The 22,003-nt window shown below is 39.9% G+C and overlaps 1 protein-coding gene across 1 annotated transcript in view; it reads left to right on the top strand.

Annotated features, from left to right (window-relative positions):
* Nucleotides 1-22,003, top strand: part of AK5 (adenylate kinase 5) — a 167,754-nt gene that overhangs the window by 22,779 nt on the left and 122,972 nt on the right. Inside the window, exon 6 of the mRNA XM_075181938.1 lies at nt 6,888-7,079. Within this exon, the coding sequence (XP_075038039.1) occupies nt 6,888-7,079 (192 nt within the window). The remainder of the gene's footprint in view (nt 1-6,887; nt 7,080-22,003) is intronic.

The raw sequence follows: 22,003 nt of genomic DNA on the forward strand, positions 1-22,003 counted from the left end.
CAAACCCTAATTGATCCTTTATTTGTAAGGATATCCTTATGTCTATCCCAAGCATGTTTAAATTGCTCTACTGTATTAGCCTCTACCACCTCTGATGGGAGGATATTCCACTCATCCACTACCCTTTATGTGAAGTAGTTTTCCTCACATTTCCTCTAAACCTACTTCCCCCCCCAGTGTCAGTACATGTCCTCGTGTTCTAATACTTCTCTTCCCCCCAGTGTCAGTACATGTCCTCGTATTCTAATACTTCTCTTCCCTCCAGTGTCAGTACATGTCCTCGTATTCTAATACTTCTCTTCCCTCCAGTGTCAGTACATGTCCTCGTGTCCTAATACTTCTCTTCCTTTGCAGAGTGTTTCCCTCCTGCACCTTGTTATAACCCTTGATATATTTGAAAGTTTCTATCATGTCCCCCGTTCCCTTCTCTGCTCCAAACTATATATATATTAAGATCTTTTAGTCTTTCCAGGTAAGTTTTGTGCTGTAGGCCATGCACCATTTTAGTTGCCCATCTTTGTACAGTCTGTAATGTATTTATATCCTTCTGGAGATATGGCCTCCAGAACTGAACACAGTATTCTAGATGAGGCCGTACCAATGACCTTTACAGTGATATTATTACTTCTTTCTGCTGCTGTTTCCTCTCCCTATGCAACCAAGCATCTGACTTGCCTCCCTCTATGCTTTGTTACATTGCTTACCTGTCTTTAAGTCACCTGAAATAGTCACTCATCTATCCCTTTCCTCCTCAGTAGTTTCTAATGTGTGCTTTCTCTACGAACCATACTTTATTATAGTGCCATTAATACTATATTTGCCCTTTGGGTTTTTGAGACCCAAGTGCATAATTTTGCATTTTTGGCATTAAATTGTAGTTGCCACTCTCTTGACCATTCCTGTAGTCTTCCTACATATGCATATGATCTAGTTTTATGCTAGGGACTGTGTCTCTCACCTCTTTTCATGTTCTCTGATGTATTTTTGGGATTCTAGTAACTGTCTATATCACCAATAAAGTCATACTCATTCCTTGCCAGTAGACCATGCCTCCAGTGCATTATCAAACATTAATAAGATTGACAGGAGGTTTCTGGGAGGGGCTAAGTGCATTAAGAGGCAGAAAGAAAAATAATGGTTTTAACGGCAGATTGAGCATGCCCTCCATTGAATCCTATAATAAACAGATTATTACATATACATATTTTTCCATTAGACAAAACGATAAGAAAATAGGACTTTTTAAGGATAATTTCACAAAAAGCTAAACCTTTTGTTTTGGATGGTAATAAGGAAGATATCTGTTACAGAGCAAAATCACAGCTATTATTGCATTAATGAGAATTTAACTGGAAGGGGGTTTTGCAAACCACCACAAAATACCAATCCGAGTGAGGGTCTCCTGCACTGTCCAGTATCAACTACGAGCGGGAGTTCAGCACCTTTACTCAAATGTTGCAATTTGATCCAATGATCTAGTGGAGGCAGGGTCCAGCCACTTCAATTATACAGTGCCCCAGGCTTAGAGGGGGGTTCCTGGGCACTAGGAACCCCCCCCCCCCTCGGTTTGCCTATGCAAAGTGTCATATACAGAAGGGAGATGGGTATCTTACCAGTTGTTAATAATTGCAAAACTGACATTTTCAATATAATATGTACTTAAAATACACAAATTATATGTAAACATCTGTTGTCTCTTCCTTTTAAAAATCCAATCTGAATCTTCTTTACTACTAGTTCAAACAAAAATGTCCTTTAACTTGTATAAATTTAGATGCCGCAACTTCAAATAATGTAGCCGCTGATTATTTAAATACTGGCTGGAGGGGCCAATATGCAATCAACCAGCAATATGGAATTAGAAGCGGCTGGGTAGTGCCGCTGATTGTCATCAAAATTGTGTATCGCTGCACCAACCCTTCAGCACCCGCGAGTGATAAGTCTCCTGACGGGCGAGTCTACGTATCGCCTTACTATACTTTCCCACCCTCATTCCGCCTCTCCAGACATAAGGAGGTGCAGGTCAACGATACTTCAAAAAACTATATACGGACATATATGTGTGTGCAGTACAGAGATGCGTAATTTATGAAGAACAAAAATTGGCATCAATATAATTTGCATAATTAAGGTTGAAGAGTATAATTATTATTTATGTACGGAAGTACAACATGGATGCCAGTAAATTTCAGGAGATTATCACAGTATAAACAGTTCCCTTTTGTTATAGAAAATATTATCCATGGCGAATGTATATCAGTGTGTTCTTATTTAAAATTAGTGCAGTTAAAACATCTGTTTTTGTAATAATGGACAATTTAATATTATGAGGCAACAAGCGAGGAAATGGGCTTAACAGTTAATTGTTACATTAGGATTGGTAATTTTAATGCAGAACACAAATCCTAAATATGGGAAGGCATTAAACAAGCAAGGACATGGTTGTAAATGAAGAGCAAGCTGCCAGCGACGGTCTAATTGTCAGTGTTTGTATTATACCATCCCATAATCGTCACTGCGGCACAGTGCTGCGGGCCCTGCTTGCACCTAGCCGAAACTACTTACTGCCAATGAGTGGCTTACTGAATCTCATTCCAGCAGTCTGCTGCCAACTAACGCGTCTCTCTCATCTTTGCATTCCGGAATGTGTTTGGAATCTTAACGCTTCTTCAATCAGTGAAGCTCAAGATCACCGAGCCGTTCCTGGGAATTGGGGAGATGATGTGTCGGCTGCTTTCTGCACTAAGAGAAAAAAAAAGAAGCTGAAATTGACATTGGTTCACTAAATATTTGCCGTCATTCCCTTCTCTGTATACTGTTATCAGTACAACCAAGAGCAGTTTTGTGTTCAAAAATACCTACAGGTTAGGGATACTTTATTCATGATGTTTCGGAGATCAGAAACCTAATTTTTCTGCATTTGAGGAGTAAACACAGAATATTTCCTGTGAAATAAATTTACATTTAGGTGGGGTTACAGCAGCATTGCCCTATCCTTTGTTTTGTCTGGAGCCTTTCATTAATTGCCCCTGCCTCCTCTGCGTAAACTATAGTTTTAAATTCATGTCTTTTTTTTTTTTTTTTTCTATCCTTTTGTATTTTTCTAATGTAAATAAAGATAAAAAGGAAGTGTGTTAACATGTGTCATGTTGCAGGACTTTACCTACATTCTATAATGGTGTCCCTAACAGGAGTCATTGGGGGGTATTCAATTGTCCGCAAGTTTGTTTTTTTCGCTTTGTTTTTTTTTTCTCTGCAGCATAAAAAAAACAAAGTCTCTTGCGGATTTTTAACTGCAATAGCGACCATTTTGAGGTAGCGCGAAAACTCGTGCATTTGAATTGAAAAAGAGGGAACGCTGTGTTAAACATTGTGTTTGCAAGTTTTTAGGGGAGTGAAGGAAAGTTTTAATGCGGTCATGTATAACACAAGAAAAAGGTTTTGCATACATTTCCATACATTAGATTGCATTACACATTGCTAATATCTACATTACAGTACTTTCTTTAGCATATTTTTTAGTTGAACTAGTTTTTAACTTAGAATCATCTATACCATGTCAAAACACATTACTGCATTCACATTCATATTTGTGCCAAAAACATACATAAATATAATTAATTAGTGATTTTTATTTTTTTATGTTTATTTTATTTCATTATTTTTTCACAAGAAAATCAACTTTTACATGTTGGGCATTAGTGATACACCATAGTCTAACTTTTTTTCACATTACTACATGATTTCAAATAGTTATCAGAGGTCTTTTATTTTTAAACACCCTAAAGAGGTGCGAGATAAAACAGCGTATTTTCCTGTTTTACCCGCCGCGTTAAAAAACAATTGAATAGCTTATAACGCGGCTGCCACTCGCACACCCTATACTTTCAATAGACCTTCTACTGGAGCGCGAGAGGACCGTTTCATGAAAAAAAAACCAGCGTTAAAAATGGAATTGAATTGCGGGTAAAGTTAACCTGCTCGAAAATGATAAAAAAAACAGTGTTAACGCGGTCAAAAAAAGAAAACTCGCTGACAATTGAATACCCCGCATTAAGTCATTAAGGAGAGCAAAGCATAAAAAAGGAGTAACTTTGCACCTGGGCAAAACCATGTTGCTTTGGAGGGAGAGGTAAATTTAAAATGTGGGGACAGATTTATAGTTGGGTTAGGGCATGTCCTAAATCAACTTTAAATTTCAGTGTAAAAATAAAGCTATCAAGTATTTGACAAAACAGCCTGTATTTAACTGATGTGCAAACTAATAAACTAATTTGCACCCCTTGCAGTGTAACATGGTTTGTCCCGGAGAACATTTACTCCTTTTTTTTGCCTTACTTTCCTTAATGACTCCGGCTCCTAAGGCCTACAAGAACCGTGTCATTGTTTTTATCTCTGATCCATAATTCCCTTCCTTCCTCTCAATATTCCTGTCTCTTGTTTTTTTTAAAAAAAGATTGTCATACATGAATAAAAAACTCTTCACACCTGACTTTATAACAGGGGGTAGTTCTTAAAGAATTGAGGGAATGGTATGATATAATTTGTGGGCAATGCCAGATGTGTAGGTCCGACATTGTGAGAAATGACCGGTAAAGCTTAAAACTACAGTATGTGCATTGTTAGGCACAATTAAAAAAAAAAACAATGGTTTGAGAACATTTTAATAAAACAATGGAATTGAGCTGCAGACTGTCTAGTAATACGAAATAACTTTAACTTTATTAAATCTTGTCCCGAGACAGCATGGCGTCATGGGGCGATCTGTACTTGTTGTTGTGCTGGATAGTTTTCGTCCTCTCAGTTACGTATCGCAAGTTAATTGATCAATATAATACTAACGGCACCAAAATCGGTACAATAAGTGTTGGTTTAATAAATAGACCCCAAAGTTTTCTACAGATATATTTTTAAGGACAAGAGGTGTATGATATCATTTGCAAAACTATGTGTGTTAGATCTTCCAGCATCAAGTCTCTCGTCTGTGTTTGTTTTTTAAGGGAATTATGAGCAGGTCTATCCTGGAAATACATTATGTAAAATTACTTCATTCTTTCAGCTGCCACTTCCTCATTGCTTCCTGTATTAAACTGTAGTTATAATGACGAAATAGTAGTATTTTATTTATCTGTGAAGTGTATGATCATGTTATTCACTATGTTAAAAGTATTTAATAAAGGTTTTGAATTTGGTGGGACAGGAATGTGGTGTTTTTATAACGTTACTTCTATACAGAGGACAAACGCTACATCGCCGAGCCCCAACGCAAAACTTTGAGGGGGGGCGGCAATGCACATTGCTCTGAGTATGCGCGGGACCCGAGCTTATGTAGTGAACCAATGTTTCCGCTTTGCTGCTCTGGGGCCAAGGTGATAGAGGAGTAAGCAAGCGGCGGACCCTCTGGAATAATGTGCATCCTACTGTAAAGTATTTACATAGTTACATAGTTGATGAAGTTGAAAAAAGACACCAGTCCATCAAGTTCAACCTATTTTGGATCTCCTGTGATCCCTCACTTCTATTTGAAACTTGATCCAGATTAAGCAAACGCCAATCTGTTTCAATCGGGAAAAATCCCCCCAGACACAATATTGCAGTCCTAATTCTCCATGGATCCACTATCCTTCATTTTAATAAACAGTCGTATACCTGGATACACTTTTCCACTAAAAATTTGTTTAACCCTTTCTTCAACATATCAATTGAATCTGCCATCACAACCTTCCCTGGCAGTGAATTCCATATCTTGACTGCCCTTACTGTAAAGAACCCCTTCTTTAGCTGTAAAGAATATAATGAGTCACCTCAGAGTTCCATGACCATACACAAGCACATGGCCTCAGACTGATGGCTTTCTTCTGTTGTAAACACAGACATGATAACCAAGAGCCTCCTGCTCCAAACACTGTGATGAGCGCTGCTAAACAGTTTTAATGAAGAGGAGAAGATCCAAGAAAGATGGTATTTTAAAATGTACTTTAGTAGATTATAGGCATGGGGAACCAATTTACAGAACAACCCTAATCCAGAAAAACTTAAATCCCAGTTAGTAGATTGCATACCATTAGGTGTGTATATATGTATGTCTGTTTGCTACTGAGCACGTATGACTCATTCAGCAAACGTGACAAAGATACAGGTTTGTAAACACAAATACCCAGCTCCATGGAACCATCCCTCCCAGTATGGGGTCTGTATCTGTTTACTGACGCCCTCTGCGTCCTGCTGTTTAAAAGTGCAATTTTAAACCTATTTCATGCTCGGAGAGTATTTAGGCCAAGAGGTTCTCTGTGGATGCATACAATTTAAAGCTTGGCTGCAAGATTGAAAAATAAACACTGTTTAGATGACACGATGAGCTCCTGGTCCTGTCACCATAGACAATGCAAAGAGTGTAGACAAAATAATACCCCATAGCATCTCTTAGGCAGTAAACGTCTTCTGAGTGCAACCTATAAATCTGAGCCTGTGTGTCCTTTCCATAAATGGTGACCTGCGTCCTCCTACGTTGGCACCTAGAAGCATCTATTTGGCTCCTAAACTTATTTTAATAGCTTGTTTATTGTAAAAACTGTACCTGCTTTAGTGCTTCAGAGCAAAGTAAGATAATAAGAATTAAGTAACAAAATTGCAGTCTCCCTACTTCCCAGACCGTTTGATTTGACTTTCTCCTTCCTCTTCCTTGGCCGTGGAACAAGCCATCCATCCTGCAAGTAAATGAGTGCTGAGCACTTCTCCCGAAACTCATGTGACCGTATTACAGAGTTGGTGAACAAGAGCTTCTAGGACTATTTCTACCGACTACTAAATTAATCATAATAAGAGGTGTTTGGTTTTTTTTTACAAGCTTTTATTTTGATTGTCATTAATTCTCTTATTTTATATAGATCTGCACCCCGGATCTAGTGGTGTTTCTTGCTTGTGACAATCAAAAGCTAAAAGAGCGACTGCAGAAGCGTGCGGAGCAACAGGGGCGGCCAGACGATAACCTCAAAGCGATTCAGAGGCGATTAATGAACTTCAAGCAAAATGCGGTTCCACTGGTCAACTACTTCCAGGAAAAGGGTCTCATCATCACGGTATGGAAGCGTGAGCTTGGCCATCTTTATTTGTTTATTAACACTAGTTTTCTTACCGTGCGAATATGGGGCAGGTTTTTTTTTAATGATATTTGTATTTTAGCGACTCCCTATAAGAGCAGTTTGGAGGGGGGGCCCTCCCCCCATTTCTACTTGGCCGAGTTCTCTCGATTTATATAGTCTCTTTGGAGTAGGAGAAATCTGTGCTGTAAATGAAATCTTGCTGCTGATTGGAGGAGAGCCCTTTTCTCCAACTATAACTAAAAGGATTTGTAAGCATTTGATTGGTTTCTAGCAAAAAGCGAATTCTTCCATTAATGGGAAAAGTAGCCGTTATCATTTATTAATGCAAGATGTCTGAAATGTGTCAAGATTGTAGTTGTAACATGTAATTGTACTTGAGAACATGTATCAATGAGGTATGTAGAGATGTTATAGGTTCTTTCCGTTAGCCAAGCAACGAAACAATTGTGCTAGAGACACAATACCTGCACAATCATAGTAGATGATTTTATAAATGTGTTCTCATTTTACGTTGGTATAAAAGCCTCTTTATTTTTTTATTTTTTTTTAACTGAAATAAAGTTTATTGAATTTTCTAAGATAATTGCAAAGGATACAAAAAAAAAAAAAGAAATAGGGAAAGGGTAGGACATAAAGGGGAAAGGGGTACATAGTGGGGACGAAACACAACAATATCTTTATTTTTTTTAAGGAAGACAATTGCCAAAGTACTTTCTTTTTATATTTAGTGACAAGTGAAATCTAATTGAACTCTGTAACAATATAAACAAGATATCTTGTCACATTCAGTCAACCATGCAGCGGATTTGGTATCAGACAGCCAGACACAGGACCCCCCAAGAGGGGCTGGTGGGTGGGTACTGTAGACCAGGGGTCAGGGAACTTTTTTTGTACCTTTTACCCCCAAATATATTCAGATACGCCGACGTTACCCCCTTGATTTGAAAGGAAGGAAATCATATATTATTAATAAATGGAATTCAAAATTTTATTGAATCTATTAAAAATTTATTTGAAAGCTTCAACTTCAAAACTTCAGGTTTTGGAGAAATTATGTTGCTTCATTTTTGATACAAGAGCATCAATATTGGGGCATTTTGATGTCAGAGAAATTTGGATACAGTCTTCAGCGTCCAATCGATTTCTCTGCTTTGTTTTTATGTTCGTTAGAATGGAAAATCCTTGTTCGCAAAGGTAGGTTGTTGCAAAAGGCAGCAACTTTTTGACTGCCTCCTCATGTACAATGAATGCCTTTGCAGCTGTTGACATCCAAATATATGACAGATCTGCTTTGTTTTCAAATGCAATACGTGCTTCATTATTGCATCGAAGCTCAAGAAGTGCCTCTGCCAACCCTTGAGGCTCTTCTGGTACAACAGCAATTTCACATTTAAAGGGGTCTACAATCCAACTGACAGCATGTGAATCGGCAGCATTACCCCCAGGAATTTCATTTTTACCGCATTTGGAGTAATTTATCCCTGTTCCCTGATCACTGCTGTAGACTGACTTCCCTTGGGGGCCTGGCTGTGGTGGCGGTGGTAGGGTTGAATAGAGCTTCAACCCCCCACCCCCCCTTCTGCCTATTTATAGCTACGTCTGCAGCCTAGCGAGGTAGTGGCATCCCCAAAATCCAGCCTATAGGCTCACTAGGGACTGGTGCTATTACTGAGGCACTAGGCATCGAGCGATGTCACTAGTCCCTAGTGATTCAGTTTGATGGTGAATATTTTTTTAGCCCACACAACAGTCGCCTCCAGCGTGAATAAGTGACAGATGTAATATCGATATAACTTGAATAAGTTGCACCAGTTCTCCCATTAAATAGCCTATTTCAGGGCTTATCAGTCGGTATCCTCTGAGGTTTGGAGATGGAAAGAGATTCATCCTTGTGTAAAACTTTTAATTGACTTTTCTTAATTTGCAGCTGAGTTTCTCTTGTCTGATGTGAAGATCTAACTGAGTGTTGTGTGACTCATGAGCGTTATTATCCTCACCATCTGGTATGTGGGTAAAAACAAAGTTACATTGTACAGATTACTGTCCTACTTTTAAAGTAGCACATTGGTACTTTCTTCTGAGGTTCACGGAATATACATAACTTATTATTAATAATATTACTCTCCTTTACTTATATGTCGCTAATATATTATGCAGCACGTTTCAGTTCTTAATGATTTGTATTAGAATGTAGCAATCATAGAAGCCAGAACACGCCTACGTCTTTAAGCACATTCTAATGAACACTCTAAAGGAACCAAAACTGACGCACATTAATTTTGTACCTCTTCAAAATGTGATCATGCAACTTTTTTTTTAAAAAAGATTGTTGCTGTAATTCTTCATGGTATATTTATCAACCAGTCCATTTCTTTAAAGCACATTTATTTAGCAATATATACTTGGCTCTGTTACGAGTGTCCTGGCTGTTGTCATGACAACAGGCGGGACGTCACTTCCTGTTCCTATGTCCCAGCCGTTGTCAGGGAAACGTCCGGGATGCTGTTCTAAGTCAGCGCCGCGTCCCAGCAATGCTGACAGCCGGGTGCGTGCGCTCTAGCACCTGTGGGGCTAATTAGTTCATTTAATATCCTACTCCTGGGGGCCATTTAATACATCTCCCAGCTCCCTTCTGATTGGTGCTTTTCAGTATTTAAGGTAATGAGGGCTTAGCCTCCCTGCCGGTTATAGCGTTCTATTCCCTGTGGAGAGCTGACCTGCTGTGTGCTGAGTTCCTGACTCCTGATAGATTTCCTGTTTTGACCTTGGTTTTGTTTTGGACCTGCTTGAACTCTGATTGCCCTGACTTCTGCTAGTTATTTGGTGCCAGCCCTGACCAATGGGCCTGTCTTTGACTACTCTGCTTCGGACCCCTGACCTTAGCTTACGTCTGACCGTCCGTTATCATCTGAATTGCTTCCTCCGGCTCTGCCTCTGCGGATTTGTTTATAAACTTACACTACAATAGAGTTAAGACCTAGGGGCATCCGAGTACCTGTGAGCACATAAAGCTCTACGGGAAAGGCAGCTGCTATAGGTGAAGACCTCTACCGTAAGTTTATTACGAGACCGGCAGCCTAACAGGCTCTAGTCTGAATGTTTGCTCACTTTTGGTGTATTTCTCCAGTGAGGGGTTCATTGGGGTCTATTGTAAACTTCCCCAGAGTGCACAGAGAAAGCTCTTCAGGGGGGGATCGGTGATCTCTCTGTTAATACACACAGACTTGTACCGTATTGGTTCTGTCTGCCTGCTGATATGCACATGTGTATGAACATAGTGATCAATGAGTCAACTATTTGCAGCAAATTGAGACCCCACATGGATTATACCATTGTTGGTTTTATTATGGTTTTTTACATTTTGATTTTTGTGTTCTCGTTGACAATGTTAGTAAGGAAGTCCACAGTTTTAGAGTAATCATTTTCATGTGTCTGATGCTATTGACCTACTATAGTTTAGTCTTTTGTAATAATTAGCATGTACCTAGTGTCATATTTAGCATGTATGTAATCAGTGGTCGTAGAGGAAATTTAGAAGTGGTGGTATGGAAAATGTAAGTGAATGGAATTTGATAGTTTTACAATCAAAGCAGCAGGCGTGGCGGTAGGGCGTACCACCGTATGCAGACCCACACTGACCACAGTACATTGTCTCAAGATCAGGTTAGGGGTGACGTTTCCTGGTGTTCAATGGTAGCACTTCCCATGCGGCAGCCAAGTAACGGCACACCAGTCCTGTGCCTCGGTAGGAGTAGCCACAGCTAGTTTTACTTAGCAGCTCAAAAGTAATATGGAAGGATCTAATGACCCACACACAATATAACAGAACTTGTAGGTAACAATGGCAGTCTCTCTAAGCAGGCCTATGACTGAGAGAATAGCCTCACAGCTGCAGCTCCTGATTATCAGAAGAGTGACTGGTAAGTTGGAATCCTTGGTATGGTCCTGATGAAGAGAGCCCGCCCTACTCTCTCCATTGATATCCCCAGGGACCCTTACACCGTCTCTTCCTGCCGGTGGAAGCGGTTTCAAAACACATAAGACAGAAACTTGAGACATATATATCTGCCATTAACAACTTCCCCAGTGCTTCTGTCACAATATCCACCAGCTGCTTGTTAATCCAATTACCCCTTATGCAGTTATTAAAATCATTTTATTTTTTACTACTAAAATACTAGATTTGGCTCCTTTACCGAAAAAAATAGCTAGTATGATATATAGGGGGAGATTCAATTCAAAGCGATGTACCTACCGTACACAGGAGCAGGCTGGGCAGGGGGGGGCATCTGCCCCCCGGGCAGGTCCCATAGTGGGCTACTGTGGGCTGGGTCACTGGGCCACCTACATTTTGTTCCCTTTAAAATAGGTTGCTGAGACGTGTTTTGCACCCCGGGCTGAAATTTGCCAGCCCTCCTCTGACCGTGCATCACCACTATGTCCAGTATGCGCACATGGAAAACTATGAAAACTAATCAAGGATATCTTGTCCGACATATATATGTCTGATATGTCTCCGCAGACTCTTTTGGGGACACATTGCGTTAAATTTAGTCTAGTTTTTTAGTGTATTTGTCAGTGAAAATATATATTACTTGGCACTTTAATTTCTACTGTATTTCTCCTAAACTGTAGCAAGAAAACAGCAAATTGCTAAATTTGGCAGTACCAAGGAAACTGTTAAACATTCCGCTACTTAGCAAGAGTACATACAACACCTTATTTTTTTCACAGTACATTTATTTATATGCATGGAAATGTAAAATACAAATTATTATTGGATTATATGTTAAGACTATTCTGTATTCTGAGCTTCAGTTTATTAGAATTGAATGTCTGCACAGGGCAATGCCATAACGGTTTTATACAATAGATGCCGAGAAATATTTACCTATGCTGAGATGCAAATGTCAAGATTTCAGCCTTGACACAAGACCATTGCTCAAACCTACATACTCCGTTTGCCAAGAAAAGGTTTTGTCAACATTAGCGGCTTGTACACGCTCTACACGCTGCATAACTAATCTCCGTCCATTGTCAGCCTACCCAGAAATGTCACTAAATATATTACGTATCAGAAGGATGCACATGGGATGTGTGTTGGCAGAATCTGAATTACATGAGCAAATAGAAATTGCTAGATTAAGAACCAGAAAGTGTTTCGTTTAGTTACATGGAAAGATCTCTGTCGTGGGTGAGATCCTAATTTCTACTTGAAAGGACAAGCTGGAGCTGAAACATTGTATAACAATGACACTGATACTGTGAATTCCTACTGTGGTCCAAAAAAATATAGTAAATTAAAATGAACAAGTTGGCCTAAATCCACTAGTCCTTGGGGAGGTTAACTCTGTTATTATTTAGCGCTATCAACCTGGAAGCTTGGCAGCAACAGTGCTGTACCAAAGAGGGCACCACATGAGTGACGTAAGATCATGTGATCGGCTCACATCCACAGGTACGCCATGCTGCTACCAAGCCTTCCTGCTGGTCACGCCAAATAATACAGTTCAGCTGCCCTTTAAGAGTCATGTTTCATAAAATATTGACATCAGCAACAGCCAACATGGATTATTACGCTTTCATTTACATAGCACCAACATATTCTGCAGCTTTGTACAAGCAGCAAGTTTTATACTCTTTGTACTCTGTACTTTGTACTCACAGTGGCTGATAATGTACATCAATGTCTATTTAAATTAAACAGTATTGGTCTAGAAAAGTGTTTGTCAACTATGTTAAACATGTACCCTTATATGCTAATAAATCTTTACCAAATACCCCTTAAAGTGTGCCTGTTTATATTGTATATGTAGATTTATTCAAAGTATTAGATACATTTTATGCCAAGCTGCTGGTCATGCATTTCAATGTTTTAATAATACCCCTTACAATTTCGTTTTGAGTCCTGTGTTGTTTACTAGTAAATGTAATGTTATTGTGAGTTACAGTTCCTAAAATACACTTTGAATCGTTGTGAGTTACCCCCTGGGGTGAGAACATAGGATCTGTAGAATACTGCGCTTACCTTGATAGAAAACCGACCCAGATAGTTATACATTATTCATACTATTCCTGCTACAAGCGATGTACCCTGGGGGTCTGTCTTGGATTCAACACATCCTTTAATTTCTTTATAAATATTACAGATATTGGTATTTTAAAAGATTAATTTTTTTTTGTTTTGTATGAGCAATTTGCAATTGTTACACTTGTGACCTAAAACTATGCTGTACGTTTGATTACAATATGTATAATTTTTAGCAAACATGTTGTTCTATCTGTAAACTGATAAAATCTTTAATGACAACAAGAGGCCTGTCCCAGTTGCTGTAATACCTGAGACCCTTCGATGATTACTTGTGGCTTATACCATACCGCCCAACATGAAAGTTAGCTGTGAAGCTGAAAGTCCAAATATCCTCTGATAGAATTAAATTTGTCAAAGTGAATTCTCAACATTCCATTCCCACCACATGTGGTTTTTTTTTTTGTTTCTTGGCTTTTTGTCAAATTCAAAATAGTGCACTATATTTTCACTATTTTCCATTTTTCTGTGTACTATTTTTGGGAGTTTTCCTGATTTTAATCAGTTTGAAAACTGATCATATGAAAAAGAACATTGATCACATTGACTGAGACAACTGTTTACCAAAGGACTCGATCCTTAAGAACAAACAAGTTGAACTTCTGTGGCTTTACACGTTATTTATTTGTTCTCTATGTGTTAGGTGTGAGCAATGCAGACAGAAGTGTTCATAATTGTGATGCAATTATATATAGACTCTACCCCAGATACTCTCTTTTGTGGGTGCTGGAGAGCTGTGCAATAATACACAGTAATGATGACTATTAGTAGCACTATCTAGCTGCTTCTGATTGGCTGATTGTGTATTGACCCCTCCAGCTGATAGGTACTTAAATAATTAGTGGCGATTTTACATCAAGTTGCGCCAATTCACATCACTTAATTTTGATAACAACAGTTGTCAAAGTGTTTGTATTTATTTGCGTTTTATATTGAAGGTGCGACTGTCAAATTTGTTAATAAAGGTCAAGACATCATTTACATTATTATATTGTGTACAAAAAGGGTAATGAAACATTTACTACCAACACTGTCAAGCCACATGTCTGCACCATAGTCGGGGCTCCCGTCAGAATTTGTGGAGCCCAGTACAAATGAAACAGACAGAGCCGCAACCCTCTGAAAATGACTTTGGCACACCCCCATCACTCATCCTAAAATCCTTCTAAATGCCACCCCCCTCCCATCCACTCAAAATACACTCCCTCCCCCACGAGCCAACCCTGAAGTTAAATCAATAGCCTTTACATTTAATAATTAGGTCCTCCTCCCTGTTACCAAACCAACATAAAACCAATAGCATTGATATTTAATAAATAGAACTATTTCGGCCAACCAGACCCAACATTAAATTAATAGCGTTCAGAGTTACTAAATAGACCTATATCCTCCCCACATGCACTGCCGTTAAATTATATAGTTTATACATCTAATAAATACAACTATTTTATCCCCAATTAGCTACGATGTTTAATAATCTGTATTAACATTTGATAGACACACTAAACCCCCCCTCCCTGCAAAAAAAAAAAAAATAGCCCAACATTAAATTAATGCCATTCACATTTAATAAATACACATATTTATCCCCCAAAGAGTAGAAATATTAAAGTAAAAGCATTCATGTTTACTAATTAAAACGAAATCCTCCATTTCCTCCCTCTTCTCCCTCCCCCCCCCCCCCATACTGCCCTGGCTTTAAATAATTTGTATTCACATCTCATCAATAGCCCTCCACCCCCTAAATTCGACCCACATTCAATTAATAGCCCCAAAACCACCACAGGATTGAATAAATATTCCTATCACCCCTCTTTAAATTAATAGACACTAACTTGAGCCACGATGGAATTTAATAGACCCCTCCATTAAATAAAATTTCCCTACTAATAAATGAATATCGACCACCTCACCATTACATTAAGTAGCCCAGTCTCCACCCGTATTACAGTAACTCACTCAGACTTGTTCTTTTCCCTCTTTCTATCTTCTGGGCTGTTCTTTCTGTGCGTCTCTCAGCCGGTGCAGCGTTGGGGAGGAAGACTCTTCTGTCTGGCACGTGAGTGGCACAGGGTTTGGGGAAGTTAGGAGATGAATGTTCGGATCCTGCTGCATTAAGTGTAATAGCTGGTCCTGGGTCACGTGCTGCATCACAGGAGAAGAGTTTAAAAAAAACTATAAAGGCGATGGGGGACAGGTAACGGCGGCTCCCCTAGTCCTTACACCTGTATCCACCTTACCCCCTGATGTGAGCCCTGATGATCGTTATGAGGAAGTATAAACACTTGCCTGATATACGCTTCATGCAGTTAATACTATTTTTGAACTGAACATGACTTATAAGCTGGACATGATCATAATACAATTCTATTACACTGTATACAGACATAGGACACTACACCCCCAACATGACCTGATCACTGGACATGATCATAATACAATTCTATTACACTGTATACAGACATAGGACACTACACCCCCAACATGACCTGACCACTGGACATGATCATAATACAATTCTATTACACTGTATACAGACATAGGACACTACATCCCCAACATGACCTGATCACTGGACATGATCATAATACAATTCTATTACACTGTATACAGACATAGGACACTACACCCCCAACATGACCTGACCACTGGACATGATCATAATACAATTCTATTACACTGTATACAGACATAGGACACTACACCCCCAACATGACCTGACCACTGGACATGATCATAATACAATTCTATTACACTCTATACAGACATAGGACACTACACCCCCAACATGACCTGACCACTGGACATGATCATAATACAATTCTATTACACTATATACAGACATAGGACACTACACCTCCAACATGACCTGACCACTGGACATGATCATAATACAATTCTATTACACTGTATACAGACATAGGACACTACACCCCCAACATGACCTGACCACTGGACATGATCATAATACAATTCTATTACACTGTTTACAGACATAGGACACTACACCCCCAACATGACCTGACCTCTGGACATGATCATAATACAATTCTATTATACTGTATACAGACATAGGACACTAGATCCCCAACATGACCTGACCACTGGACATCATAATACAATTCTATTACACTGTATACAGACATAGGACACTACACCCCAACATGACCTGACCACTGGACATGATCATAATACAATTCTATTACACTGTTTACAGACATAGGACACTAGATCCCCAACATGACCTGACCACTGGACATCATAATACAATTCTATTACACTGTATACAGACATAGGACACTACACCCCAACATGACCTGACCACTGGACACAGGCCACTAAACTTAAATCAAATCTAAATTAAAGTGATCATATTCGTGCATGGATACATTTTAGTTTAGGTGTTGTTTAGACCTTTTTATTCAGTCTTAGTATGCTTCACTCTCCCATATTATAGACACTACCCTTTCTTGTACCATTTTGTATTAGAACTTCACCTGTTTGTCAATTATTTTATTTTCGGAATAAAATTGACAGTTGGCTCAAAAAAAGGGAATAATTTCTGCGTAATGTTTAAATCAGATTGTTCATGGAATTAAAAGTTGCAGTTATTTGATTTAAAGGGTAAACACGAATGACTTTTTTTTTTTTTTTTTTTTTTTTGACGTGGTTACTTCTCAGGCGAGAAGGGGTGTCCACATTGATCTTGTTTGGGGGAAGGACTTCTGAGCTCATAATCAGATATTGAACAATGTTCTATCTAGACATAGAACGAATTGTCTTGTGTAATCATTGTCACCAGCTCACGCAATACCAGCTGTCAGACTATCACCGCAGTTCAATTGCGGTAGCTTTATACTATAATGGGACAATAATTGGGACAGGAGATTAATTCTGTAATGTTTATTTAACACTGAATACATGCAGTGACTGAGTACAGAAGTGAATATATTGCAGGATTGGATCCTCTCTGTATTTATGAGTTGAAAATGAAAGATTGATGTTTTAGATTAGTTGTAATTTATTAAAATATAAATAAAGTTCACCGTGATCCAGCAGGATCCTTCGCTATAGATGGGTATAACCAAGTGTAGAACAAATCTGGCTGCTCTGTAAGCCATATGCTTTAATTTTACAATATCTATAATAATCATAAAAGTGAAGTCGCAAAAGAAATGGTTTTGGAAGTCCGGCAGGGCGGAGATCTCCTAGGAGAGCATGTACATGCCAAAGTACTGAAGTGGTGTTATAACCTTCTTTAAATGTCAATAGGTTTTGGTGATGGTGTCTGATGACATCATCATTGATGGCCTGTTAAACAGGCTCACCCTGCAAGCCTCAAGTGGAACACAGATGTTCTACAAATTTTTGAGGGCTCATAAATCCAGGACAGGCGCCAGGCAGCCATTTTTATTCGGATAAATACAACCTGACCATAGGCTAACTGAGGGGGGTTCCCTAGTGCCTGGAAACCCCCCTTTAAGCATGGGGCACTGTATAATTGAGGTGGCTGGACCCTGCCCCCGCTTCACCCAGCTCTGCTTGAAAAGGGAGAGCTGCACCTAACAGTAGTACACAGTGGCGTAGTGGTTAGCACTTCTGCGTCACAGCACTGGGGTCATGAGTTCGATTCCCGACCATGGCCTTATCTGTGTGGAGTTTGTATGTTCTCCCCGTGTTTGCGTGGGTTTCCTCCGGGTGCTCCGGTTTCCTCCCACACTCCAAAAACATACTGGTAGGTTAATTGGCTGCTATCTAAATTGACCCTAGTCTTTTCCTCTCTGTCTGTGTGTGAGTGTGTGTCTATATTAGGGAATTTAGACTGTAAGCTCCAGTAGGGCAGTGACTGATGTGAGTGAGTTCTCTGTACAGCGCTGCGGAATTAGTGGCGCTATATAAATGATGATGATGATTATTGCCCATGTATATTATGGGGATAGGAAGAGTTGGAGAGCAGCCAAGCACTGTCTAATATTATAGCCACGCCCCCATGCATGCTGGTCACGCCCACTGGTGGCGTGGTGTGGAATCCCCCCTCTACAAATCCTGCGTTTGCCCCTGCTGACCCAGGCACAGATAAATCTCAGATTTAGTCCATAAGCCTGTGTGTGGCGGCATGGTCACCTGACCTGGTCAGCGCCCAAATCCTCTCTCACCAGTTATTAAAGATTAATATACTTCCCAACGTTTGTCTCGCCACCAGAGGGATGGGGGCGTGGCCATGGCACACTGGGGTGTGGTCATCCTCCCCACCAAACATCTTCATTGTCATACGTACGGCACAAGTACACCGCTGCTCTGCCATGCAAAGCAGCAGTGGACAGAATCTCGCCCAACTTTCCCACCAATCGGGACAGAGCCCTCAAGTCGGGAGAGTCACATCTAAATTGGGACAGTTGGGAGGTATGGTTTAGAGAGTGATCCCACATACAGGGAGACTCCACAATCCGTGAATGGGGAGGGATAAGTGAAACGGACTCGGTTAGAATTAATCTCTACTTATCCCAGTTATCAACGCGGTGGATTAAAACCATTACAGTGGTGTGGGAGAGATCACTGGTGTGGGGTGGAGGTGCAAATGCAGGATTTCTAGAGGGGTGGGGTTTGGAAATGCATGTTTTCAGGAAAAAAAACAAATAACACATGCTGCAATAGTAATAAAACTAGAATAGTACAATGTGTATAAATGTAATAACGTATGCTAAATACAAAAAAATGAGGCTTAATGTAAGCTGTACATTACAAAACCCACATTAATATTAATCACCTTTTTAAATAAATTATTCTTGACCATATTGCCAAAATGATATAATGTAATTCCTTGTAAAGTAATACAACAAAAAGAATACTAATCTCCCCCGAACATCCAGGTAAATAAATAAAAATACAATTAGTGTTAGTTTCTCACCTACACTTTCACATCCTTCTCAACAGCCAAGCAACTGCATGATATCACAAACAACTAAATCTTCTGCATTTTTCTTTTTTTTGTAAAGTCACAGAAACACTAGAGCCAAAAGTGAGAACCATCGTGGTGGCCATTTTGTTGAAGCCAAAGTTCATTTAGCCAAAGACAGATCCCCACAAAAAATGGGTCTTAGACTGCAGAATGTCATAGACTTTAGAGCAGACCTTCGGATGAGGTTCCTAGATGCCATTTCCTCCTTCCAGACCACAGAACTGTTGTGATTCAACTGTAAAGGGGTTTCTGGACAACTGGAATCCCCCCTCCCTTACGAGCAACCTTGGGGTGATGTTGGCTTAAACCTAAGTTATCTTTTAAGGTCTAATGTAGCGGTTCCCGAAGTGTGTGCCGCGACGCTGTCAAAGGGGTGCCATGGCAAGGAAAAAAAATATTTACCAATCCGGCGGCGCCCAGGACCCAGCATCCTCCTCCCTCCTCGCTTCTCACTGAATGTCGGGAGTGACATATTCAGTGAGAAGCGGCAGGAGAGAGGAGGATGCTGGGTGCCGGGCGCCGCCGGATTGCTAAGAAGACAGAAGAATAGACGGAAGAAAGAAGGCCAAGTATGGTGAGTAAAGAAACGGAGGGGAAATGATGATAGAAAACAGCAATGGACGGGGCAAAAGAATGAAGGAGGGCGCAGTGTGTGGGTGAAGGGGGGCTGCAGAGTGTGTGGGTGAAGGGGGGCCGCAGAGTGTGTGGTTGAAGGGGGGCCGCAGAGTGTGTGGGTGAAGGGGCACAGAGTGTGATGGCTTTTGTACATGTTGTTTTATTTTGTTTGATCTTATTCCTCTGAATACTAGCTGTAAATTTTTGCTTGACAGAAATATATTTTAAAAAAATATATAAAAATATTCTTTTCCCTTGGATTTATGTGTATTATTTTTTCAAACAACTTACTAAGTATTTCTGTCCTGACCTAAATGGTTATTACGTTATTTTAACCCAACTACTTATAAAACGGGACTTTAAAAATTATGGAGACTCTAAGGGTGCCGCAAACTGAAAAAGTTTGGGAACCACTGGTCTAATACTTAATATTGTAAATCTGTGTGTAACCCAATTTCCAAAATGTGTATTTGTGCCTATAATTCTGCAAGATGATTGCAAATTTACAGAACCGCCCCACCCCCTCTCTCCCTATTGTATATGTTTAAAATTGTGATGGATTTGCCTTATACGTTCCATGTTCACTACTCTATTGTAAATCTCTCTCTGATCCCTTGTCTGGCTGCATTAGTGACCTTTCTGCTGTCTGTGTCTTTTGTACGGTAACTTTCTTGCCTGGCCTTTAATCTTCCCTTTATCTTTGAGCAGAGATACTGCACTAGTATATGTATTATTTGGCCTTGTTATCACCCAACCTGAATCAGTCTGAGCCTGCAGTGCTCTGATGTCTGAACCGGAGATACCAGCTGCTGAGGGGTCTCCTGAGATGACCACTGGGCCAGAGATTGTTGTGTTTGAACATATTTCTCTGATTGTACAGCACTACTGAATATGTTGGTGCTATATAAATGCTGAATTAAAAGCATTTCTGTAAATTGAGCCCTTCATCGAGAAATACCGTATGTTTGCGTTACATTGGAATAAAGAGAACACATAAGGAATCTCAATGACCAACATTTTTAACTTATTAGCTATTTTTTCATATAGTGTACACACATGTATGTAGCTCTATACACAGAATTGTTCAGGCAGAGTTTTCCTGTCCAGTCCAACTTACTAAATAGTTGTTTTTTTTGTTCCCGGGAAACAGGGCGTCAAAGTTACTCGTCTTAGATCACAGAAAGTCAACAGGGGTCTCCAGTCTTTCAATGTTACTAGAATATGGTCACTTAGAGGATAATTCCACTGAAAAATTAATTTTTAATTGTCTTCCCGTTTTCTCCATCCAGCAGATTTGTGGGAGACTAGTATAGGGGACCAACGCAGGTGTCCCAGCCAAAAAAACTCTGCTTGTCCCTCTGTGACATCTGTCAGAAGAGAAGCTGCAAAGATTTGCTGTGTTAGATTGTTCTGACTGTATAGGGCTGTAGATGATAGTTAAAGATAACTTTTGGGTGGAATTAAACTTTGTTCTCTGGGGTAGTAGTTGTGACAGGATCTCTTCTACTTCTTGTTCTGTCACCACCTGGCAATACCAGCCACTTACCAACTACAGGTGTCAACTGTGCACCAATGCTCCCAAGCTCCTTCATCAGCAGCTGGAAACGCTTGTGCTTCTGGGGAGGGTGTAGCTGCTGCAGCATCTCTTTGCTGGTTGCTCTGGCTAAAAATAATATATGTGCCTGTTTTACCATCAATATACTTAATCTATTTTGTTCCTTGGTCCCTTTTAAGGATTTATAGATCACTCATAGTATTGTTGTAACTTTATCCTCTTTTGGTTTATTATTATTATTATTATTATTGTAGATTTGTAAGGCGCCACAGTGCTCCGCCGCGCCTTACATTAGGGAAAACCGTACATACATAAAACAGGGACATACAAGGTAGACAAAATAAATGCAGACGTGAAAACAAAAGGTAAGGAGGACCCTGCTCATTAGAGAGCTTACATTCTAAGTGGAAAAGGGCACAGCTGAAACAAGAGGAGCGAGTGTGGCTCAGAGTGGAGATTGGGATAGTTGTGAGGGTGCATTAGTGTGATTCGTGTTATCGGGGAAAAGGTCACTCCTAAAAAAGAGATGGGTTTTCAAAGAGCATATCAAGATTTGAAGGCTGTGGGAAAGTCTGATTGAGCGTGGTGGGGAATTCCATAAGTGAGGAGCAGCACGGGAGAAGTCTTGTAGGCGGGAGTGAGAGGTGGTTACACATCTTTTATTTTGGGGTTAATCAACATGC

The sequence above is a fragment of the Mixophyes fleayi genome, chromosome 8, assembly GCF_038048845.1.
Source record: "Mixophyes fleayi isolate aMixFle1 chromosome 8, aMixFle1.hap1, whole genome shotgun sequence".
Lineage (NCBI taxonomy): Eukaryota > Metazoa > Chordata > Amphibia > Anura > Limnodynastidae > Mixophyes > Mixophyes fleayi.